Genomic DNA, 26,938 nt, shown 5'->3' on the forward strand with positions numbered 1-26,938 from the left:
AGTGCCTCTGAACAGCTAATAACTCTTCAAATACGCACAATCATTGAATGCTGTTCTCATATTTGTCCTTAAAATCTCTCTAACAAGCCCCAGTAGAGAAGAAAACAATTAGGATGATTATTGATGTCCCATATCTCACCATTTCACTTGGCTATTTTTGATATAAACTTCATCTGTTGTTTGGATTTTCTTCAAATATTTCCATGAATACTGTTCATTAGAATTAGCATCAGCATCAGTAATATCCTTATTTCGCTCTAAGTTAACAGGTAGAATCTATTCAATACTCAGAGTTCAACTCCAAACTCACGGGACATATTTTTATTTGCATCACTTAATTTGGTATTACCAATGAATAGTCTCTTATTTTTCTATAATTCCTTTCTGTTTTTAAGCAGAATATCCGCTAACAGATCAGCTCTACACTTCTTTTAGTAATGTTCTTCTTCATATATGAATTATGGTATTGAACGCAATTCTTCAAGTATTGCATCATACGAAAAGAAAAACAAAACAAACACAATCAACGAAGTTATTGTGCTTTTTGTTGCAGTTCCTCTTGGCCAAAGAGATTTGAAATTATTTAAATATCATCTCGGTCGGTACATTTCAGTATTGAAACAGTCATTTTAAGTTTATGTTATGATGTATACATGGCGTCATATGACAAGAAAGTAAAGTGAATATCTTCATAGATATACTCCTATTTCCATTTCTGGTGACCATTTTCGTATTTTTAAAGAGAAAATTCTGAACAGTCGTTTAAATACAATAGTAATGGAATTTATGTAATAATAAAATTTTATATGTATATTTTTAAAATAGCTTAAAATGTTTTCTAAAATTATAAAAACCTTAATATACACTTTTACTATTTCTATATAATTAAAGTACAATTATTTTACGACCAAGCATTACTTGCTGTCAAATCGAGAAAATAGAATCAATCGACCGTGAGATGCGGTGATTGATTTTATATGAGATACCCATATAGGGTAACGGATGGCAATGCTGAACCAATAAAGTTTAACTGAGGTTCGGCTGTTGCTGTTACCCCCTTGGGCGCTGAGATTCGAGAGTTTTTGAGTTTGCTCTCTTAAGGTTTTTGCCTTAAGGGAGCAATTTGAGACTCCGGGGAAAGTGTTCTCCGGCACAGCCCGCTGAGGGCTTTGTCGGTGAATGATTTTCTTCTGACTTTGAGCGGTTCTGCTCGGTGACTGGGGAGCCCGTCATTGAGTGGAACCAACGCTGAGATATGGACAGTCTTTCGCCCACTATGGAGGGGCCTAGAGATCGTCCGATTTTTTGAGATTTCACCTTTACTTACATAGTCGGTGATTGATTCATTCAATCCAATTCCCTTGGAGGGTAATGGATGGCAGTGCTGTAGCCAATGAAGTTCTAACTGAGGCTCGGCTATTGCTGTTACCCTCCTGCCATGTCAGAGCTTTAATAGCTCAATAACACCTTATACCTACACTGTCCTCTATAGATAAGGGGGAAGATGAAAAGCATTCTTGCTTCGCCCTTTTAAGCCAGTCCTTATAAGGATTACTTGCTGTCGGATTCGACTTTTTGGATTCGAGTGTGCTACGTTTATATTTACATTTTGTTGATACTGGAAGCATTTTAGATTGATCCTGATTAGATTGCATTTAAGGTTTTACAGGAATATCACATTGCACTGGTGCTGATACAGTTTGATTCCTACTGTCTCTCCCTCTGCATGAAACATGCAAGAGGTCTAATGGCCGACAGGCCCCACCAGCTATGAGGACCAATGGTGGATTTATGGTATTATTGAGAAGTAGGATCTCAATCTGTAACCAAGTAGATTCTTGACACTCCTTTTCCCTATTTTAGGGCAGTTATCTATAATATTTTGTTGCTGGTAGACACCTGTGTCTACGGGATTTGCTAGTGGGCCCTCAAAAGTCTACAGGATTATCTGTAACTTGCTCGGGACACCTGAGCAATCTCAATTGTTTCTCTATCTGTGCCTTTATATACATTTTCCACCTATTGTTGTCATGGAAAAACCTCTGAACGAGGCCACGTTTGAGGAGGTGTAAAGGAATTCCTCAGATTGGGAAAGCTGATGAATGACAACTGGCCGGGGAGAGTTAAGCTTTTTGATACCCCCCCCTCAGCAGTCACAGAAGACAAAATGGATGTTTTAAGTGACGAACACACTACTCAGACGTAATCGAACTTTGTACACTCCCCAAATTTAGAAGAAGATACATCCCAAGGCAACATCTATCCGACCTTGGAAACAAATACAGAATTCCAGACAGTCAAGAAGAGGAAAATCTCCACCAACACCGAAGAACCCGAAACACCAGGGATGGAAACACCCAATGTACCTAAAGAAAATGTACCACCAGTTAACTTAAGGGATAAGGATAAACGGATTCCTGTCTCATCAGCCCTCAGGGAACAAAACATCACATTCTCATGGGCCAAAAATTCTGATGAGGGAGTTAAAATTCAACCCGCTACAGTCATGGATTATAGAAAAATGACCAGATTTATTGACAATACCTATCTTCCGTACCACACGTTCACTTTACTTAGCGAAAAGAACCTGAAGGTGGTTCTTCATGGGGTAACCGAAGGTATCACTCCTGAAGAAGTGATCACTGACCTCACAAGACAGGGCCTGTCCCCGGTTAAAGTCAGCAAGATGCTCAGGTCGGATAAAAGACCAATGCCTTTGGTGCTGGTGAAAATCAGCCATACACAAAAGCAGAGCTGTGAACTGACAGTAGTATGCGGACTCAAAATATCAACTGAGCCGCTTAGGAAAAGAGCATCTGCAGGACAGTGTCATAGATGCCAAAGGTTTGGGCATGCCCAAAAATTATGTAAGGCAGCCTTCAGTTACTTGAAGTGTGGCGAGGGACACCAGACCATCACATGCACCAAGCAATGCTCTACTCCAGCTTGCTGTGCAAACTGCAGAGGACCTCACCCCGCCAACTACAAGGGATGCCTTTCCAATCAAAAAAATCGAGGATCAGCAAACGTCAATCTTGCTCCTCCACATAACAACGCTTTAAGCAACCAAGCAGGTCGTCCCACGGTCCGAAACACCTCACATTCAACCGAACAGGAAGGAACACTCATGACCAAAACATATGCTGAGGCTGCAAGAACTAAGCCTCCTACATCTCTCGAGCTAGAAAGCTCCAACATAACATCAGTTTTAACAGCCTCGCTTGCCACCATGCTGCAGGAATTCAGCAAAAATGCCCCTCACCATCTTCCATAAAGAAATTCCTGCAAGGCACTCATACCATTATAACAACCATCTGTCATGAGTAAAAAATTCAAACCAAAAGCACTTAAGATAATGGCATGGAATGTAAATGGATTGAAGAACAAGGTATTGGAACTTCAAGAATTTGTGACTCCTCTCAGTGCTGATATCATCTTGATTGATGAAACACACCTAAGACCAGCTAATAACCCAAAAATTCATGGATACACTTTGTACAGAAACGACAGAATTGGCACAAGAGGTGGAGGCACAGCCATATATATTAAGAGTTACTTGAATCATAATACAATAGCCAAGCCCAAAAGAGTAAACCTGGAGGTGACCGGTGTGGAGGTACATACCTGCAATGCTGTCAGTCTCAAGATCTATGCTGCTTATAATCCTCCGAGCATTCCTCTGCTGACAACAGATCTGGACTCCATACTTGGTCCAAATGACTTCATAATAATAGCAGGAGACCTCAACGCAAAACACACAGCTTGGTACAGCTCTTCAATTAACATCAAAGGCGGCCACACACTATTGAACTTTGCAAAGCTCAACTCTGCTGTTGTGGCCGGTCCTACCGAGCCCACCCACTTCAGCCCCTCAGGTGGCTCGGATGTACTAGACATCGTCATCTTTAAAAATATAAGATACCAATTCAAATTGGAATCAGTTAACGAATTATCTTCTGACCACAGTCCCATAGTGCTTAATCTAGGTTCATCAGATCAATTCTCTCCTCCGCACATATTCATACCATGGGACAAGTTATCCAAGGTTCTTCCCGATCATATTGGTCCGGTGCCCAACATCAGTTAAAAGGAAGAGATAGACACAGCAGTAAATAACCTAACTCTACAAATTCAGAAAGCAATAGAATCAGTCAGGCAATCCACTGTCTTCCACCTAACCAACCGTATCCCAGAAGAAATCATGGAGCTAATCAGAGCAAAAAATAGAGCCAGAAAGAGATACCACAATACCAGAGTCCCACAAGACAAAACAGTATTGAACAACCTAAACAAACTAGTCCGTGAAGCTCTTCAAAAACACAGAAACCATCAATGGGAAACCAAATTGGCTAATATCAATACTGACGATCATTCTGTCTGGAAATTCTTAAGAGCGATCCGCACCAAAAAGCAACTCATACCCCATATACAAACCAAGAAAGGGACAGTTCACAAAGGTGAAGAGAAAGCTGAAGCACTAGTAGATAACCTTGAATCTCAGTGCAGTCCATCTTATACAAATCTAAATAAATGAACCAACCGTCATATTAGGACAACCTTACGACAGAACCCTGTTAACTCTGAACATATCACTCCTACAAATCCGGCAGAAATGATAATTATCATCACCCATCTAAACAGTAAAAAAGTTCCAAGACCAGATGGCATAACTAACAGAATAAATAGTAAAACTACTCCCAAGAAAGGCCATAGTCCATCTCGTCAACATTACAAATGCCATTTTTAGATTCCAGCATTTTCCTACTACATGGAAAACAGCCACCATCATGCCACTGAAGAAGCCAGGAAAAAATGCTCACCTTCCCGAAAGCTACAGACCAGACCCATAAGTTCCCAAGGTGACAGAGAAAGTTATTCTCTGAAGATTCCAAGCAGAAAGAGATAAGTTAGGAATTTTGCCTAACGAACAGTTTGGCTTCCGTAAGGCCCACAGTACAGCTCAACAAGTACACCGGCTGGTAGAAATCATTACTAAAGGCTATAACTGGAAACTCAATACAGCTGCCATCTTCATCGACGCAGAGAAGGCGTTTGAAAAAGTATGGCATCAAGGCCTTCTCTACAAACTGATAAAATTTAACTTGCCAATCAAGTTAATAAAAATAATCCACTCTTACCTGAAAGACAGATATATGCAGGTCAGGGTCGGCGAAACGGTTTCGATCAGGCGTACCTCAGGGATATCTTCTGGCCTCTCTCCTGTTCTCAATCTACGTAGCGGACATCTCTCTGAACCCGAGAACAACATTCACTGCATTATATGCAGATGATACTGCATTGATGGAAAGATCTCTGAACCCAAAACTGGCAATTAGAAGACTTCAAACCAGCATACGCACTTTATAAAAGTGGATGGCAGACTGGAGGATCCAAGTTAACCCCCAGAAAAGCTCAGCCATAGTTTACTAGAAAGAAAATCCATAGCATGGAGGACATTTATTTATTGGGAGTAAAAATTCCACGGCAGACTGAAGTTAAATATCTTGGAATGATTCTTGATAGTAAACTCCTATTCAGCAAACATATAAGTTACATTACCTCGAAGACATCCAAAGTCTTAGCACAGCTCTACCCTATGATCAACAAACAAAATAAACTGGACACGCAAACAAAATTAACAATTTACAAGATGGTAATTCAACCGGTCATCACTTATGCGTCCTCCGAATGGAGCCACACCGCTAATACAAACATTCTGAAACTTCAGAGATTAGAGAATAAGTACCTGAGGATGATTCTGGATTCCCCTTGGTTTATTAGAAACTCCAGATCCATAGAGAAGTTAATATCCCTTATATTTCTTCCCTTCTCCTAGACCTAGCTGAGAAATTCTTTACCAAGACAAGCAACCATCCAAACCCGTTAATCAAGGAAGCTTCGGAATATAATGAAGCGGAAAGTTACAAATATAAAAGACCAAAGTCTATCTTAAGTTCAGCTGAACACAGCTAATTTCACTGCCATCAATGGGCGAGCATATAGCTCACAAACACTCCATCCAAAGTTCTTTCATTACAAGACAAAGGGGAATATGAAAAGCAATTGTGCTTCGCCCATCTAGACAGAAATGCTATTCGTTATTACTTGCTACCGTATGTTCTTATGACCTTTGGTTATTTTTGCATACATGTCTTTATCTTACTAAACTTCTTGGCCAGAAGTGGTTTGGTTGCAATCGGATTCATAATCTATCCGTTTAAACTATTAAGTGTACAATAGGTAAAGAATCTTCCGTAGATGAAATGAGATTTACGCCCTGAACTCTGAATAGTAAAGAATCAAAGGAGTACTAAAATTCGTTATCTACGTGCAATATAGATTCTTCACAGAAATTTTCTTTAGAATGACTAAATTTTTGGACTTTTAATATTTATATATACCAAAATAGTTGAACTAGTTTTGAGCCTAATAATATTATTGTAAAATATTTCCCTTTATTGAAAATATTTTCTCAGTTGCATTGGTCTAAGTCTTAACGATCAGCTGGGTGATAAATCTTTAAGATGTTATATCTTAAATATTTTAGTTTTGATACTTAGTGATATTAAATTTGCCGTTAATTTTTATGTTTTTATATTCTTACGAATATTAAGTTTTCGGTTCTCGGCGTATAGCAGGTTAATGCATGCCAACATTAGTGTTATGTAATTGCAGGTGAATATTGGCAAACAGCCAGAATCTGTTTCTCTAAATTCGAATCACTCCGTCACTTAGAATATAAACTATATTATCACAGAATGTATATTATATGTATTACTAATTACTTTCAATAATTAAGTAGAATAAATTAGATTAAATGCAATGGAGAAACAATTAAATTTGAAATTTAACTCAAAGATCAACAAGTAATCAAATATAAATGACCCATTTATGAATGACTTTGGGAATATGATGACGACAAGTAATTCTATGTTTTTTTTTAAATATTAATTACCATATTGTTATTTGTCTTCTCCACTTCGAGTTTCTCATTTCCCTAAAATCACCAAACCCGTCTTACAAGAGAGATTGCTCAAATGATTTCATAAAGTTTTTGATTTGTTAGTCGTATCAAAACTCGTAACCAAATATCAGTACCAGCATCGGAATATGATGATTATCGCAAAATTAAAACTGCTTAATAAATATCAAGTTCAGAGTCGCTTTCGTTTTTCTGAAACAACATCAATCTTATTTACTTTATTATTATTATTATATGCATAAATTTTAACATAACTGGAATATTGAGCTGGTCACTGCCCCTGTAAATCACACTCTGCTGTAATAACTTCACATCGGCCAATTACAGGTGGGAATGCTTCAGAGTTAACAAGATCGCATTTATCAGCCGAAAGATAATACAATTTATTTATCTATTTATTCAATTGAACGAATGTCTTATTATTTATTTTGATTAATATATACATTGAATTTCTATATCGGCTTTGAATACTAATAAGCTTTTCTTTATTGAATGCAAATGGCCAATTTAGAATCGCGTTATCTCTATTTGCAATATGAAATCAATCAGTAAGCTAATATTATAACAAAAAATATTTTAAATGAATCACATCAGTTATATGCAAGTACTAAAACCCTCTAAAGTGAAAGTCAAGGAAATAGCACTTAGTTTAATAGTTAAAGTTTTAGATATTAGGCAGATAATGATTATTAACCGAGATATCAGCAGCGTATTTAGTGATGAAGTTTTTCTTGCTTGCTACTATCATACGTACTGCAGTAGATTAGTAATGTTTATCAAACGATCGATACTAGAAGAGAGAGACCAGCCAGATGATAGGACCCGAACATCGGATGTTATTCTTCCGCGCATGCGTACAGCTTTCAAAGAGTTTCAATCTCCCTTTCTTTTACTTATTTCTATTTGTATTTTCTTAGATATCGTATAATATTTTGTGCATTATCAAAGATGCTAATACATAAACCTAATTATAAATTCCACTTCTTGTCACGCAAACACACAAAACTTTTATACAAATTGCATAATATGAGAAAGGGGCACTTACGGACATTGCTTGGTGCCATGGCTTCTTTCACTTTTCAATTATTTCCTCCAAAATTTAACAAATTCTTGGCAATGTCAGTTCTTACAGCATCCGCCTGATAAACCTTTCATTTCTCTGTGTACCAAGAGAGCCTGTTGTACAATGGAAAAAATCCCAAGGACGATCTCCAGTGTATCTATAAAATCGTGGCTGTAGACGCAGCATTAGGATGGTGATGTTGCTGCAACCACTACTGTCAGCCAGAGGCTTCGACATCGACTGTTCCAGTGGGATTAAAAGGGTAGAAGCTGGCACGCAACCACCCGGATGCAGACGTTTATCTTAAGACTGTGAGTACGGTAGGTTCCTATTGCGAAATAAGAATAATGGGTGATGAGTGCACGCTTACAATTAGTAGAGGGGGAACCGGCGACTGTGTGTGGAGACCTTCTTGACTCTCTGATAGATGTTTCTCCTCCTGCCGAGTTCACATTGTTACTAACGCCACCTGTGTCTGTTGCGAAATTCACACTGACATTATTATCGCTTCTCGTGAGTTCTCTTCCGTACTTACGTTCAGCCTAACATCGAATGAATGTCGTCTTTTTATTTCCTATTTCTCCTATCCACGTGTTCAGCTACGCACCTCTTGGTTCCTCTGCTAGGAAGTCGCTCTCTGCACTATCGCAACGCCCTCTTGCGGTTTGTATTTTTTCGATGATGTCACTTCCGTCGCAACGCGAGGTATTTTTAGTAACATGCCGTATGAACTGATGCTGGGAAAGAGTTTGTTGCTACCCTCGGTACCAGGTTGCTCCTGCCATATGATCAATGAACAGGAGAAGTGTTACAGTGTAATTCCGCATTGAGTGCCAGTTACTTTAACAATTCTAATTGTTAACCTCTTCGTTGATTTAAGGGCTACACTATTTTAAATGCTATTACTAATATTTCAGTTATTTAAATTATTTCAAATGAGTGCATGAACCCCTGTAAAGATTGCTTCTTGGAAATCTTATTTCAAATCTATTATGCGGGGGAATGAACATACAGGAGAAAATTACATTTTCACAGTCTTTTGATTAACACATCTTTGACTTATATATATCGATATCGACTAAGAGAAAGAGAGATCGCGACTTCTTATGTTTACGTAAGAAGTCGCAATACGGCCGGTACCTTCATCATTGTAATAACGAATACTCGATGAAAGATAAGAATGAACATGATTGCTTGTAGGGCTATAGGAAACCGTATTTATTTCCTTGCTTCAGGTTGATTTAAGGACTACATTACGATAGTTTGTTCTCAACACATGTACAAGGTATATTACTGTGGATAATCTGCAGGCATTTTCATCAGCTGCCTTGAGATCTCTCTCTCTCTCTCTCTCTCTCTCTGTTCTTATCAACTTTCAGATTCTGCACAGGGATTCTGCACGCGAAATTATTAGGTTAAGAATGGTTAATTACCTTTTTAGTATGATTACATCTAGTGTGCGCTAGATTAATCATACTAGACCTACAGTGGAGCATACTTACATAGTGAAAGACAGCAAAAGATTACAATCCCATAGGATTTGCATAAATGCTCTGATTACAATTTAGTCGTAGCGAAATTGCGTGTGTTAACCCCACCCAAGGACGTAATAATCCTCCTGCTTCATCATAACCCTCGTATAATTCAACGGCACTTAAGTAACTTAAATTTAACACTTATTGAACATAAAAGTACCCACTGACTCAATGACATCATTCATAATTTTTCTACATCTAATTATAGAATTAACATAAAAAAGCAAGTTAAACACTTGGACGGAAACATTTTATCAATGAATGCCAAAAAATGAAAGACGAATAGGATCATAATGTCTTATAATTGCTCAAATGATTGCAGTATCCAAAATCATGGACGGGAGAGAGTGCATCTGAACTCACGATCCTTTAGTCACCGTCCAGAATAAGAAAAGCCATGCGTGTCTAACAAAAATAACCAACTCCGGCTAAGGAACATCAGCATTGGATGCTAGAGGAATGGAAAAGGTTGTGTGGAGTTAGAAATCTCGGTTCCAGTTATTTCATACGGACTGAAGGATAAGGGCTTGAAACAAAAAAAAAACCAAGCTATAAATCCATCATATGCTTGATTATGACAATTGCAGTGGAGATGGAAGAGTAATCTGATGCATGCTATGCTTTTTCTGACAAACCCTCACGTTTATTGATACTCAAAAGTGGTGCATATGGGACATTGTTCCAACTTAGCAACGTAATACGCACCTTTAATGTATCTTTAATGAGCTGACCACTCACTGTAGTATGTGAATGAAGTCATATTGCCAAACTTACCTCTCGGTTACCTCTACGATATTGAACCTGACGTCCCATCGAAACATCTCTCGCAATCTATCTCTTTTAAGAAACGACACAGACACTACATCAATGACGACAACAATAATATAATAAAAAAGTAATTAAATATATAAAAATATATTTAATTAATTTTATCTGGATCACAATTAAGTACATTTGTGAACCAGTCTTGTGATAACCAGCACACACTTTTCCATACTAAACTGGGTAATTCTTAGTTGTTGTTTCATTTAAATTTAATGTTCATGTTTTACAGACAAGCCATGGTAATTTGATCTCCCTTGTCCTAGGTGTAAGCATGTATCATCGATTTTTTTATTTCTGTTTGTACCTATCTATTAACCCACAAGTGGAGTCTTCGTTAGGTTTATCTATTAGCCTGCTGTTTTTCTAGCAATTTGTAGTTCAAAGATACAAGTCTCTACTTCATACGAACTTGAATTAAAGATCATTGTTATCTTTGAAGCGTAAAGGGATTAAATATCTTCCTTTATCTTCAGACTATTTTTTCATGGTCAATAAGTTTGAACATTTTTTCTAAATACGCCACCTTTTTTATGCCTCGCTGTATTCTACACCATTAAAATCAATTGTTATTGTTGCATTGAGGTATGATGATTTGATGAAACTTACATATGGCTCCTCTACTTGTTCATTTTGTAATGCCTTAATTGTTGTACAGATATTTTACTCAGTTAAAGGCTTTGTCATGCTCAATAAAACGAGCATAATAGAAGATAATATTCGTTCTACTGTTCAGTAATATGTTGTACTAATTTGAATATGGTTCCATTGTGCCCAAGCTACCCCGAAAGCCTGGTTTATTCTTTTGGCTGTGCAAAGTTTACAAAAGCCAAGACTTTTGTAAACACTCTGTGTATCATTGATAGTAGACTGATGGGTTGATAGCTCTCCAAGCCTTCTACTTTTCCTTTTAACGAATCAAAATAGAGGGAGCTTTTTTTCATGCTTTTGGTATATCATTTTTATTCAGACATAAAGTCAAAACTGTGGCCAAGATTTCATAGATCATTATTCCAAGCAGTTTTTAGAAGTTCAGTAATAATTCCATCCTTTTGCAGATTTTCCATTTTGTATGCTTTGGGTGCGCCACGTAACTTCTATTAGAATTTGTAGCACTTCCGTTTTTCACAGTTTTCATTTGTTTTGTTTTCTTCATATAACACTGAGTAAAAATTCTTTAATTATTTTATCTATAGCATGCGAATTTTTGATTATGATTCCATATTGCAATTTGACTACAAGAAGTAGTTTATTGCTGTTTGGCTTTTTTAAGGCTGCAGTTGTCTTTCAGTCGTTGGTTGGATGAGTTTACAACTGAAGTTTCTTTATTTCTTCCATGATGCATTTGCTGGTTGTTTTGCACAGTTCGGTGTATTCAGTTTTATTCATCTTCCAGTTGATTCATTTATTTTCGTTTCTTCATAAGCTGTCGTGTTGCTTTAGAAATGTTGCGTTGTTTTGGTTCTGTGGTGGCAGCTATTTCGAGTGAACATCGCAAACGGTTCTGGGAAACAAGACAGATCAGCAGTCCTCTATATTAAGATTTATAAATCTGTTGTTTAATCCGCATTGGAATATTTTAATGATCAGTTTGTATACAACTGTGTTTTGTTTTGATCCTTGACACATTTTTCCTTTTCTTTTTGAAGTTATCTGAACTGACTTTATGCCATACGATGGTCAGCTCTAATGTTAAAAGTGCAGATAAATAGAACACTCCTTAAATGTTTTTGTGTTTCTGAGGACAAAGTCAATACCACTAAACCTTCCATTTGAACTTTTCCATGCCCACCTTCTGTATGGTCTTTCTTGAAAAAAAAAATCATTATGTAGAGGTTTTCTTTTTCCGAAAATTATAATTAACTGTAATTCCACGTAATGCGCTGAAGGATCTAATAACTTCATTATGCACTTACCTACTTGTTTACATATTTGTTTGCTTTGTTTACGTACTTTTTGAGTGCGTATATTGTCTATGTACTTCTCCCTTTTTACATTATTCTTCAAATAGGTTTCTTTTGTTGATGTACTTGTTTACTAATTGTTTGCTTATTTAGTTTTCCTGTTTATGCAAGTGTTTATTTCATTATTTAACTGTTTACTTGCTTACGTAATCCTGTGTGTTAACTGTTTGCTTGTTTATGCAATCATTTATTCAAATAGCACCTGTTTATGCAATTGTTTGTTTAATTAATTGATTTAATTTTCTTTATATTATTATTCATTTATTTGATTTGTTGTTTAATGGTTGACTTATTTTAAAGAACACTGATTTGTTCCAAATGTCGGAAATGTATTCTAAAGAGCATGCTAAATAGACCGGATATGACCATTGAAGCAAAATGTCACATCCCCTCAATTAGCAAACGTCATTGTTTATGCAATATACATGAGCTACACAGAACAAAGCAACACATTTGCTTCACACGCCCGATCATATTTTGAGAATATTTACTGCGATATGGATTTTTAAATGAGTTAAAAATTTACAGCAGTGACTAAATTCATCCTCAGAAATGAAAGTCCTGTTCGTAGCTGATCTTTCGCATTTCTTTAGCGGTGTCATTGTCACAGCCTTTCTATTAAGTTTAGTTCTCACAATCACTCAAACATCAAAGCGAGGTGCAGCATAGCTCTTGGCAGCGTGTGGAACGCCAAGTAGTGACCCAGTAGCAAGATAGGTTATTGAATTATCACGTTTTCTTATAATATTTCGGAGTTTTAGAAAGTTGGCTCATATGTAATGCAATCGGATTTTAGAAGCCATTTTGACATCGAAACTAAAGCCGACGAAATCAACTTAATCTCCGATATCGGAATTTTCTGTTCATAAAAATATCTGAAATGCATTATTTTTAAAACTTAAAATAAGTCTTCAAGTTTGACATCAAGTATTTGAAGCATTGAATGATGATGAAACTGTCTTTGAATCTTTGACATTTCTCATGTTTGAAACATCAAAAGGCAGAAGTGCTTTGTTTTAGAAATAAAAGTTCCATCTTTCTGTTTTCTTTTCTTTTTCTTTTTTTTTTTTTTGTCTCTCCTTTATCCTGAGAAATGGTGAGCCTCATTCCCTTGAACTGTACTGAGGGGAGGGAAATACAAGGGAAAAGAAATACAAAGGACAGTGTGTATGAATAAAAAGAGAAACTAATCCGTATTAACACGTAAACAAACTGCATCGAGGTCACCGATCCACAGTTAAAAAAAATCTTCGCTAATAAATATTTAGATTTTTATCACTTTCTCTTTTTCCATTTCCCCATCTCGTGTTAGGCACAATGGCCTATCACGGACAAGTAACTTGACTTCCTTGTAACCTGATTAATGTCCTCATAGCACAGTCAATCCTATCTAGATAAGTATCAGGGCTGTCAATTGCGTATATTCTTCTGGCCGGTTTCCTGTTTTCAGGGATCAAAAACCTTCCCCCTCCGTACTATACTCGCTAACTCACCTTCAGCTGAAAAGTCCAATAAAAGTTCGCATCTTAGACTTGATTCGAACCCAGGTCCTCTCAACCAAGGAGAATCGTCGAAACCGAACTACGAAGGCTCACTTTCTTTTAATTAGTTAAATGGTCATATTCTCCTCATCCGTGTAATGCACGAACGTCTATCTTTCGATAATATTCAGAAATTCTTTTAATTTACACTCGATGTGAATGCTGAAATATTCTTTGAGCAAACCTGCATGACCAGAGCTGTGTTTACCTAAAAGTGTGTTGGTTATTTAAACATGTTATTTGACCTTGAAGGTGAATGTCATTAAGGTAAACGACAAGCCGCTATTTTTATTGTCGTGACAAGTCTTCCATTGTGTGTTTCAGATGTGTCTAAAATAAACATTGTGTATTGTACTAGCGTTTCTACGCATTGAACTTGCTGCATAATTTATTCGATGATCTAGATTCAATTCTGAATGTTTTCACGCACATCGCGATTCTTTCTTTAAAAATATTTTCTGTGAGAGATCTTCGACTTCGGCTGAAAATTCAACAGGCTATATGGGGTTCGAATTCCGCTGTAGAAATGTTTATGATTGTCTTTTGGTGGGAGTGAATTTCGCCGCCCGGTGTAAGACCATCTTCACACTTATAACCAATAATGATCTACATATTTCACTAGTCAGCATACCAAAGAATAAGTTTATGCGCATGACCAATGATTAGTTGGCATTTCTTGTCCTGGTATTCAGCTTAGAATATTACTTGATTTTTACTTTATTCTTATTCTTAATTTTTACTGTCTACGATGAATTGTTTTTTCTAATATTTTTTGACTTTTCTTACAAAATCAAATAGGAAAAATTGGTCACTGCTCCACCGTAAATAATAATAAAATTTTTGACTCGTATTCCATTCAGAACTAGGGACCTATAAAGACTGATAAATAAGTCACTAAGAGTTATTTAAATTGCAAAAATTATAATTTTATGACCGATTCTTCACATCTCGAAATTTATTTGTGAAAAATATAATAGAAACAGTGCTTAATCAGAATGTTAAAGATCTGTGTGTTGTTGCTAAAAATCTCTCTCTCTCCACACACACACACACACACACACACACACACACACACACACACACACACACACACAAATTGTGCTATTCACTCCCACAAATAAAAACGTCTTACCTCATTTTAATTGATTCACATTTGTCAATCCAAATTACTTGCTCTTTCGCCAGGCATATTCAGACATCTTTGACTTCTTGAGAAGCATCTCTTCTGCAAAAAACATGATCATTTCTTTCTTCAACAATCTCCAACTTCTATTCGCTCATTCAGAAATACAAACTGTTTCTCTCTCGCATTTCTCTCTCCTTTATCCTTCGACTTACAATCTCAAACTATGCAAGCTCGCAGATTACAACTTCATCTTCTATCCGACCAGTTAAACTGGTTAAGAAAACCAACCCTCTTCATATAAATCAATCTGTTTGTAGTTAAGTATAGAAAAGAAATTCGAATGCCGTATATATTTCCCTTTTCTTTAGTACCTTGACATGATTCAATCCAAACATCGACTGACAAAACGGATTAACTTAATCTTCTTTTCGTTTTGTTTGAATCCACGGACAAATATTTTTAGATCAGATTAAATAGTCGTCAATTCGTATCAAATTGGAGAATCGATGGTTTAAAATATCGTTGTTATTGTTAAGATAGATTATGGAAATTCTTCAGATTAGCAGATACATACGAGTCCATATGTACAAACGTACACATGGACTTCGATTTACTTATAAATTGACGTTATCTTCTTCAAATAACACAACTAACTAAAACACTGACATTGGAGTTTTACTTGACAACAAATACATGCGAATCCCTGTGAACTTCTATCATTTCAAGATATCTTTATATATGCATGTGTGTGTGTGTGTGTGTGTGTGTGTGTGTGTGTGTGTTTATTTTTTACATATTCCGAAAACCTTGCTCTACAGGACAAACTGTAGAGCAAGGTTTTTACTTTTTCAAGCCACTTTGGGTCTCCATATAGACGGGTAGGCAGCCTCACACCGGACAATGAAATTCATCTACTAGTCAAAAAGGCAACCACGAACATATATGCCACGGCTGCGTGTTCGGACAATTCATCTCGGAGAAAATTCATCGCAAGGAAAGTCATCGTGGGAAAATTAATCGCACGAAAATTCCTCGCGGATATATGTGAAAAAAAAAAAAAAGAAATATTTTCGTCATAAGAAATATTTAAAATATATATATTTATTTTAAAATGTAATTTAAAAAATTACAGAAATATTTTATTTCGTTAATTTATTTCTTAAAAGCCGGATTGGTTGGCCGAGTGGTTAGCGTATCCGCTCTCCACCCGAAAGGCTGAAGAACGGATACAGTTTATGATTTTCTGTAGTGGTAGATGGCGTTCATCTTAGATGAGGAAGGTGATGATGAATTTTTACTAATTATATTGGTGGAGTAGCGAGACAAGAAGTTGTAGAGTAAATGCCTTCCCTCGATGAGTCTTTGGACCACCAGGTGTGATGTAATAATAATAATAATAATTTAAAATTTAAGAAATATTTTATATATTATTTAATATTTCTATTTTATTTAGCTTTCTGAAAATTTTATTCCATATAAAGTTATTAATATTCTCTCTTACCACAGGTTCTGTAGATGGAATATTAATTGTTTCAGAACTGGGATAGGATGGTTGGGGAGAAATAGCATCATATTTAGGAATATTTAGGGAGAATAGTTATATCCAACTAATATTTATAGTTAGCTATTTACATATTCCTATTATTCCTATTGACTATTAATTATTAGAATAATTACTAAGGAAAATAAAATATTTAAGAATAGTTAAGGAGAAAGGGCACAATATTGAAGAATATCTATTCTTCTAACCGATCACTATTTTTCTATTCTGCGAATTTAGACATCCGTCCAGGTGTGATTTTTTTTTAATCTGAACTAATTCAGAAGGTGACGTGTTTCAGTTATTGAATACACGTATATTTTAAAAATGACTCCAATTTTCTTGGAGTCATCTTGCACACGAAAGACATGTTGTACGCTGCTGTGGTTCACAGAGCTAGTTTATGATCATAGGTTCACTTTTTAGTAAATATATTAAAGAAAAAGATAATAAAATTACGTAAATTATGTGAATCAGCATAAGCTAAATTGCCATCTACGGCTTCAATACTAGTCTTTATATTTTCCTCCAATACCAGTATTTTATAATACTAAGAAATTTTAAATTTTATATTTAGTTTTCTTGACTGAAAAAAAAAAAATTAAAAAAAATAAATAAATAAATAAATATATATATATATATATATATATATATATATATTATGGGAATAAATTTTTAACAAGTTAAAAATTTATTCCCATCAATATCTCCTCCAGAGATTTTTATTAAAACTTAATACACCTTGTTGCAACTTATATAGGTAAAGTTGATAAGGCTTTGTATTACTAAAACCTTGGTATTTAGGGTCTAGCTACTCACTGAGGAGACCTCAAAAAAGGTCGAAACCGGTCTGGGTAGTGACCCCACCCATAATGCATTGCAGTATACATCTTCTAGTGAGATGTGCTTTACATTATGGGAAAATACTAAGAATAGTGATCAAAGCTTTAACCACCTTTACAATGAGTTGCCCTGGTGTTGTACCATCTTTAGACTTGAACTTTGTTTCAGGCGCAAACTTAATTGTTTGCATATACTTGGGATTAGGAGCTAAAATAACCAAGCATATAAAATTGCTTGGTTATCCTAATATATATATATATATATATATATATATATATATATACATAATTTTATAATACAAAATATTTTTTAAAAATATTTTAAAAATATCTCAAAATATTTAAAATATTTTTAAAAAATTATTAAATAAAAAATTCTTAAATAAATTATTTAAAAAATATTATTAAAATACAACATCAGAACGTTTCTCACTACACTTCCTAAATTCCGTTCTCTTATAAGCTATCCGAAGCCTATTCATCACAACCTGAAATATCCAGGTATTTACAAGTTGTGGTGCGATTGTAATATTCCTTATTTTGGACAGACTAACAAATCTGTTGAACTTCGTATAGAGGAGCATAAGAGAGACATCTATAAAAGATCACATGCATCTTCCATATCCAGTCATGTTCTTTTCTCAAACAATCCTCATGACGATCTACAGAGTCACTCAGTTTGCTGGGATAAATCCGTAAACATTTCTCGCTGCAGTGATGAGTTTGAAAGGAAAATCGTGGAGTCCATAGAAATCCTCCTAAATCCTGAACATTTGAACAGCAATTTGAGTTACAACATCCCTGACAGCCATGTTGCAGTTTGTTCAATACTGGCGTTCACGAGAATTTGCAAGCTCGCATGCAACAAACAATAGCGCGTTAGATAGAACAACTTGAAAAATACAACGTTTTTGTGTCAATTATGTATTGCATTTATTGCCTGTAATTCTGAGTTTTTTGTAACTTCAATTTTTATTACTGTGTTCTACCTTCAGCGAATACCTGAAGAAGGCTGTAAAAGGTTGAAACTAGTTTGTATCATTTTCATTAAAACTTCATATTTTATCTCGGCTTAAGTCATTAAATATTTATTAAAAAAAAAAAAATATATATATATGTATTTTGTATATATATATATATATATATATATATATATATAGCAAAAAGACAGTAGCGTGTTTGAAAACAAAATGCGAGCTTGTGTTTTAAATAAACGTAGACTACGCGCTGTCGCCAGTGCGCCAATACTGAACAGAGGCAACGTATGCTTCAGAGAAATTAAAACTTAGGCTGTTGTTGACATGGGAAGAATCTAGAGAAATTTCTCTAGATTCGACAATCTTTCTCTCGAGCTCATCATATCACACATGGATGTTAGAAGTTTGAGTCCAGTTAACAATGGATTGGCAGCCTTCGTCTGAGTGAACACTGAAAAAAGAACGTGGCTAGGGAGAGCGCTGGCTCTAGTCCTGTTATAGGAGATATCTCTACGGTGTTCTTCCAAACGTAGAAGGATGGATTTAGCAGTCTGGCCCTAGTATGTCTTTCCACAATCACATAAAATTTTGTGCACTCCAGGAAACTGAGTTGCAAGATGTTTCTCTTTAGGTTTACTAAGCATTGAACGAAGTTTTGGGAGCGTAGTGAAGCAAGTTCTGAAGTTAAACTTCTTGGGAATTTTTGTCAGTTTTGGTGAAAGAGAGCTGATGTAAGGCAGAGAGTTGAAGGCTTTTTGCCTTACATCAGAATATAATATAATATAATCCCAAAACGTCGTTCAATACTTAGTAAACCTAAAGAGAAACATCTTTCTACTCAGTTTCCAGGGGTGTACAAGATTTTATGTGATTGTGGAAAGCCATACTATGGCCAGACTGCTAAATCCATCTATCTACGTTTGGAAGAACACCGTAGAGATATCTCCTATAACAGTACTAGAGCCAGCGCTCTCTCTAGCCACGTTCTCGTTGCAGTTAACTCAGACGAAGGCCGCCAACACATTGTGAATTGGACTCAAACTTCTAACATCAATGTGTGCTATGATGAACTCCAGAGAAAGATTGTCGAATCTAGAGAAATTTCTCTAGATTCTTCCATTTCAACAACTGCCTAAATGCACACGTTGAAAAGATGCACACGTTGCCTCTGTTCAATATTGGCGCATTCGCGACAGCGCGTAGTCTATATTTATTTGGAACTCAAGCTCGCATTTTGTTTTCAAACACGCTACTGTCTTTTGGTACTTGTTCTGTTAATGCGATTTTAAGTCTCTGTTCTTTATATACTTCTTTGATTGTGATACCTGAAGATGTTGATCAATTCAACGAAACTAGTAAACTAGTAGTATCTTTTCAAATATATCATGTAATCTTTTTATCTCTCGGTATCAGTCATTAAAGCTTTTTAATAATATTTCCAACGGAGTAAAAATGAATTATGAAAAAAAAAATATATATATATATGTGTATTCTTGATCTTCTATTTGTTTGTAATGATACATTTTAACACGTTCATTGCCAAGCAGAAAATTGGAATTTCGTGTGGTGGCCAAATTTTTTTTATTTTTTCATTTAGTTAGCGACGTCCACGCGATAACGCGTGATTAGCCATTAAACGTGTTAAAGAATAAATTTTAAATGACTTTAAACCGAGATAAAATATTACATTTTAATGATAATGATACAACTAGTTTCAGCCTTTTACAGCCTTCTTCAGGTATCCACTAAAGGTAGAACACAGCAATAAAAAATTGAAGTTACAAAAAACTGAGAATTACAGGCAAAAAAATGCAATACATGATTGACACAAAAACGTTGTATTTTTTAAGTATTGAGGAGCATAAGAGAGACATCTCCTATAAAAGATCACATACATCTGCGCTATCCAGTCATGTTCTTTTCTCTAATAACAATCATGACGATCTACAGAGTCACTCAGTTTGCTGGGATAAATCCAAAAACAATTTTTGCTGTAGTGATGAGTTTGAAAGGACAATCGTGGAGTCCAGAGAAATCCTCCTTAATTCTGAACATTTGAACAGCAATTTGAGTTACAACATCACTGATAGCCATACTGCAGTTGTTCAATACTGGCGTTCACGAGAACCTGAAAGCTCGCATGCAACAAACAATAGCGCGTTAGATAGAACAACTTGAAAAATACAACGTTTTTGTGTCAATTATGTATTGCATTTTTTGCCTGTAAATCTATCTCAGTTTTTTGTAACTTCAATTTTTATTACTGTGTTCTACCTTTAGTGGATACCTGAAGAAGGCTGTAAAAGGCCGAAACTAGTTGTATCATTATCATTAAAATTTAATATTTTATCTCGGTTTAAAGTCAAATAAAATTTATTCTTAAAAAACAAAAAAAAAAAAAAAAAAAATATATATATATATATATATATATATATACACGTAAAAGTGAAAATACGTAATTAATCACTTCCCTTGTGGACTGTTCAAAAAATAAACAGCAAATATCACGTCGTTAACAACCGACTAGATAGCGTATCCTCTCCCACCAATAAGCTGTGGATTCGAAACTCGCAATGGGCTTGGATGTTTGTAATTGTTTTTAGGTAAGAGATGAATTTCGTCGTCTAATGTGAGACCACAGCACTGCATATTGGAGGCCTGAAGTGGCTTGAGTGGTTTCCATGTTTGGTCATGGAATTTCAGCAGGATTTCCGCACAAGGTTAAATTGAATAAAAATGACAATGAAACTGAAATTTGGAAACTCACTTATCAATAAATACTGTATAATACTTTCATTATATGAAAATAAAAATATTATGAAAATCTAATTTATAAAATACATAAATAGATTTAAAAAATATATTTTGTAAAATTTATCTTGCACTGCATTAACTTTTTATATATTGGTATCAATGCAATAGTTCCCTCAATGAATTTCCTCGCGATGAATTGCCCGCGAACCCCACGATGGAATTCGAGCCCCCGACATTTTGGTTGTAGAGCGGCTACGCTAACCACTCGAGTGCCCAAACCAGACAGGTAATTTGTAATTGTATAACAAATTTCAATCTCTAATTTGTATCGCATTATTCTCATAATTTGTGAGTAAATCATTTTTGGGTACGAGAATCAGAACAGCAGACAATCATGTTCACGTTTTACTGTGATATGATCTGTTATCGTTGCAACTCCTATTTTTAAAAATAGTAGACATTTTACGACGTAAACATTGGATTGTGTGTTATTTTTGATAGCATAATAATTGTTAAGTAGTTTCTATAATGTTCACTTTTGACATAAAATTTTTACCAGCCCAATAATGTTTCTCTCTCTTTCTCTCCCCCTGTGTGTGTGTGCCCGCGGGCGCATTTTATTGCTAATTTTCTTTCAATATACTCGCCTTTCCCTCGGTTTCAGATTTAAAACATGATTCCCCTTCCGGGTCAGTTTTCTTTTTACTATAAATCCGATCTTCTATATCAATAAAGATTGTACAACCATCTAGAATATTTGAAGGCCCAAAATGCTTTAAAATTCAAATGCATGTGTGAGTTTTAAAATTCATGTCACGATTCATTTTCGAAGTTAAAAAGAAGTAAAAGTCGAAAAGATATCCTATACAACTTCCTTGATCTTTTTTCGACTTATAGCACAGTTTATTTCCAATAAAAATATTCAAATGTTACATTAAAATTAAGTCTTGATTTTGTGAATGTTCTTATCTGTTTTAAAATGGAACATAAGTTAATTCGTTTTTTGGCAAATCGGTAGAAATACACGCCTAATCAAAGCAAGTTTCCTGTAGCAAACAAACAAATGCGAAATTGCTTTAAAACTCGCAGCATTTCACTGCTCTTAAAAACCCGCTTTGCGATAACATAGTACAGAGTTCCGTGTTATTGAATCGAGCTAACACAACACATACATTCTGTTCGCTGAGTTGCTATCGGAGAGACTGATCGGACTCGCTATTTTGAACTCAAAAGAGTGCTCTGGTGAAAACGCAGGTGCATTCGACTGCTACTTAATTCTGATAACATTCGAAGATTGGTCATTTAGTCCATTCCGGAACAAACTAATCGATTTCTCTCGGAGGAGAAGTAACACGATACGCTGTAATGTTTCAGTACTTTTAGGAAGACCGTGGGGGCTACGTTTGAACCCGAATTTTTCACCTCTTGAGATTACTTTGGCTTTCGATACTACCAAGAAAAGTATTTATTTTTCTTTCTTTTTTCCTCATTTATGTATTATTTATTTCAGATGTGAAAATTCTAGATGTAAACCTAGTCCAACAGACTGTTGTCTTCTACGAAATTTAAATATTTACATACAATATTTCGACACCCGTTAATGACATTGCTTTTTTTAAGCTTTCTTCGTTTGGTATCGCTTTATTTTTTATTTTTTTTTATTTTCACTCAAAAGATAGCAGTCTCAAAGGTGTCGCTTATACAGGGAAGTATCTTTTGCTGTTTTCAAAATCTTACTCTAAAAATATAATTAATATTTTTTTTTTCAAAAAATTCGACGCTTTGTATAAAATACTTTAAATTAACCGCTATTCCTTTTAGTGGCATTACTTATATGAATTCCACTAAAGGAAAGTTTCTAAATTGAACACAAAAACAAAATAAATAAATAAAATAAATTCCAATAATAATAATATTATTAAGGAAGCACAAAGTATTGTTTGCATTTTAATTTTGTCCCGGGGCAACGAACTACTATTTTATCAACCGTTATAATAATAAACAATTATCCTCATTTGATAATTTTTTTATTGATAATTTGATAATTTTATTGATTGCTAAAATATTTATATACAATAATCTTGTGTGACATTGCACCTTATAATTTTACAGAGTTCAGCACTAAGTGCTGCATTTTCTACATTAGATTTCAATTAAAAATTTTAATAATACTTTTTTTGCGTTTATAGTATGTATTTACAGCACATGTTCTTCTATTATTAACAATGAAGATTATACAGAATTTTTTGTATAATTTTTTTTTCAAAGTTTGAGAAAGAGTGATTATACAAACAAATTCCTGCATTTCTTTATAAGGATTACTTGTAGATGAGTGAGGCAAGTTAATCCCACCTACTTCGAAGCTATAACTGCAGTAAGCAATAATAACTCCTCTTTATAATAAAAAGCATAATTTTATGCAATAGTAAAACATTTTATATAATAATATAAAATAATTTCATGTAATATTTTATGATTAAATAATAATCAAATAATATTTATAAATAATAAATAATTGTAAATATTTTGCTATTAAATGTTATGAAAATCTTCATAATATCAACTTACCAATAGCAGACGAACATATTTATGCGTAGCAAACGACATCAAAAACTATCGGAATTTCTCCAGTATATGGAAATTTCACATTTCACGTGATATCATTCATTTAAAATTCAAATTACATTAAAAATTCCTACTTATGGAATGAATTATCTATTTCCTGTATTTACATTGCAAAGCAAAGGGCAAAAAAAAAAAGAATGTACTCAACTATATAATTCCTGACATAAATATATTTTTTCTGCTGATATTAGGTCTGAATATTTACAATAATTGATGTCGTTAATCTTATATAATATGAGTCAAGTTCTTCAAGTATGCACTGATCGCAGAACAGCACTAAAATGTCGTTGTCACACTGCACATAACGCATACACCAATATCGCCAGGTGTTATTAATGAGTCCGTAGGCTGTCATAAAAGCACGTTAATAGTCTTACATAACATTACCAGAAAATTTCTGGAAGAGCCTCGCATTCTTTTTTCGGTAGAGAATATATAGCAACTGTTATCAGTGTGCGGCCTTAGTAACCGATACTAACGTGAGGTGCATGTTGAAGGTCTTAGATTAATAGCATACTAGAAAATGGGACGTCACAAGACACTAGAATATAAAAACCGTAACTTAGGCATATACTAGGCATTCTTTTTTTGAAGAAAGGGGAGCTGAAGAAGAACAACTTCCCTCATGCATATATGGTAGTTATATACAAAATATGGGGATGTTTGTTTTCCCTGTTACGACAAAAAAGCACTTTTCATGAATTAAATTTTATTAAGGGAAAATCTTATGATTTCATGTTTTATTCAGTGCAATTGTGTCTTTAAATATAAATTGATTAAAGATCAGTTATTTTGGCGTTTCAGACATTTCATAGTATTTAAGAGTGTATATACTGATTACAGTTGTTTTTTATTGTCATATAAATAACTCAGTAATTATTCAACTGCATTCTGGATTACGTAAGTGCAGCATGTAGTCTCTGCTTAATTATGCAGATATTAGCCCCGAGGAACTTTATGAGTAGAATGATTTATAAGGTTTCAAGGATACAAAGTCCTTTATCTTAATCTTTCGATCATTAATCTTTCTCTCTCTCTCTCAAAGAACTGGATGGCGTTCTTAGTAAATGAGAACATCGTAGGTCGACAAAAAAAAAAGCTATTTTCACAGACACTTAAAATTAGTAAAAAATATGTTAAATCAACGTGTCTCAACGCGTGATTTGCAAGAGGTATCCCCAAAAGTGTTCGCAATACGAATTGCACAAACATTTCGAGGATAAATTTATAGAATATGTTTTGGCAAACTAATTTTATAAATTATATTTAAAAAAAAATGAAGCAAAAAGAAATGCATTTTTATCTACTAATAACTTATTTATAACCTAAAAATGAATGTCATATTAATATTTTTTAATTTATTAAGGAAAACAAGGCTTGAACTTGGAATCGTATGCTAACGAAGGATAATAAATTATCGGTCATTTTGATATTTGCGGTGCAGAAACCATTTGATATTTCATATCAAAGCGTCTCTCCACCGCAGTCAATAAAAGTGATAATGACAGTGTTCTTCTAAGCTAGAAAATCGGATTTTAATATTGTACAACAGTTAACAGTTTAAAAATCACACACACACACACACACACACACACACACACGACAACTTGGAATGTCTTGATGTGTCGCTGCACTGGAAGTCTGAACGAATATATTGTGTTTCATTGCGTTTGTATGGTATTTTGGGTGCGTGTTTCTTGTTCATAGTATGTCCTTAGAGCTCTTTTCAGGCTATTGTAGTTTGTGAGGTTTCTGTATTCAAAAGGTAATTTGTTTATCATGTCTGGGATGTAGAAGTTTCGCGAGGCCTTTCCGTAGTGATTATTGTATTTATATGTGATATAATTAGTTGTCTGAGGTCTTGTTATACGGTATGTATTTCTGACTGTCCTGTAGTTGGCATCGAAATAATGTTTTAGCAAAGCTGCATAGTGACATAAATGTATTGCTGTCAGTATTTTGTGTTCTGCCATTGCAATGTTTATAAGGTCGTGATTTTCTCTTTGTTCCCAAAAGATCAGTTTTGTCATTTTGTACTGTAGCGACATTAATCTATTTAATTTGTAGGGTGCACAGAAAGCATACGTTGTTATAGCGTATCTTAGTATATTTTGGCATAGTGCTTTGTATATTAGGCGTGTGGGAACTATGGCTTTTAACCTGTAGAGTTTGCCGCTTATTGTTTGGAGTTTGTTGTGTAGATGGTTTATGTGGCTATTCCAGTTCATATCTGCATCGAGGTAAATTCCAAGGTATCGTTATTGTTTCAACCTGAGTGATTGTAGTGGTTTTGCTGTTCTGTGTGTTTTTTTTTTTATATTGGAAACTGGATGTTGGATGGTTATATATTTGTTATCAACTGGTCGAGTCAGTGGATTTCTGAATATCATTAATTTTGTCTTTTCTGAGTTTAGGTGTATGCAGTTTTTCGTGAGCCAGTCTGTGGTCAGATTTATATCATGTTGCATATTTGTTTGGGCTATGCTTGCGTTATTATAGAATGGAAATAATAATAATAATAATAATAATAATTTTTCTATTGATCTCAAACATATTTACATATATATAATAATCGTCTTAAGTGACATTCCAACATGTTATTTTACAAAAGTACAGACTAAATGCTGCAGATTATGGTTCATTTTCCCATTAGATTTTTATAAAATTATTGTTAAAATTATGATTATATATTATGTTTACAACACGTATTGTTCTGGTTTTTTTTTAAACAATAAAATTGATTCAAATTTTCCTCTCTTTTTTTTTGTATAATATATATACACGAGTATATTAACAATTTTTGCATTAATATATTTAAGCGCTGTAACTACAGTACTGTTATAAATGGATTGTTTTCCCCTTTGTATTGTGGTTTGATATCCACTACAGCCGTAGGATGAGAAATTCATTCACACGCACACGCAGGGACGCACTCTCATACACACCCCCACACACGCGCGCAATAATTTGGAATGTCACGAAGCGTCGCTGAACTGGAAAAGCCTGAACTAATATATTGTGTTTAATTACGTTTGTAAGGTGTGTGGGGTGCGTATTTCTTGTTCATAGTATGTCCTTAAGGCTCTTTTCAGGCCATTGTAGTTTGTAAAGTTCCTGTATTCAAAAGGTAGTTTATTTAGCATGTCTGGGATGTAGAAGCTTATTGT

General features: G+C 34.6%; 1 protein-coding gene and 1 long non-coding RNA gene across 2 annotated transcripts in view; one reads left to right on the forward strand and one right to left on the reverse strand.

Moving 5' to 3' along the window:
- Nucleotides 1–8,122, reverse strand: part of LOC150093991 (monocarboxylate transporter 12-B-like) — a 75,885-nt gene extending 67,763 nt beyond the window's left edge. Inside the window, exon 1 of the mRNA XM_090412582.1 lies at nt 8,028–8,122. Within this exon, the coding sequence (XP_090268708.1) occupies nt 8,028–8,046 (19 nt within the window). The 5' untranslated portion in view covers nt 8,047–8,122. The remainder of the gene's footprint in view (nt 1–8,027) is intronic.
- The window catches only part of LOC150093992 (uncharacterized), a 102,028-nt gene that overhangs the window by 39,308 nt on the left and 35,782 nt on the right, over nt 1–26,938 (forward strand). The gene's annotated exons all lie outside the window — the stretch shown is intronic.

This window comes from Typopeltis vanoorti, chromosome 23 (genome assembly GCF_054136105.1).
Source record: "Typopeltis vanoorti isolate ZY-2024b chromosome 23, IOZ_Tvanoo_1.0, whole genome shotgun sequence".
NCBI classification, from domain to species: domain Eukaryota; kingdom Metazoa; phylum Arthropoda; class Arachnida; order Uropygi; family Thelyphonidae; genus Typopeltis; species Typopeltis vanoorti.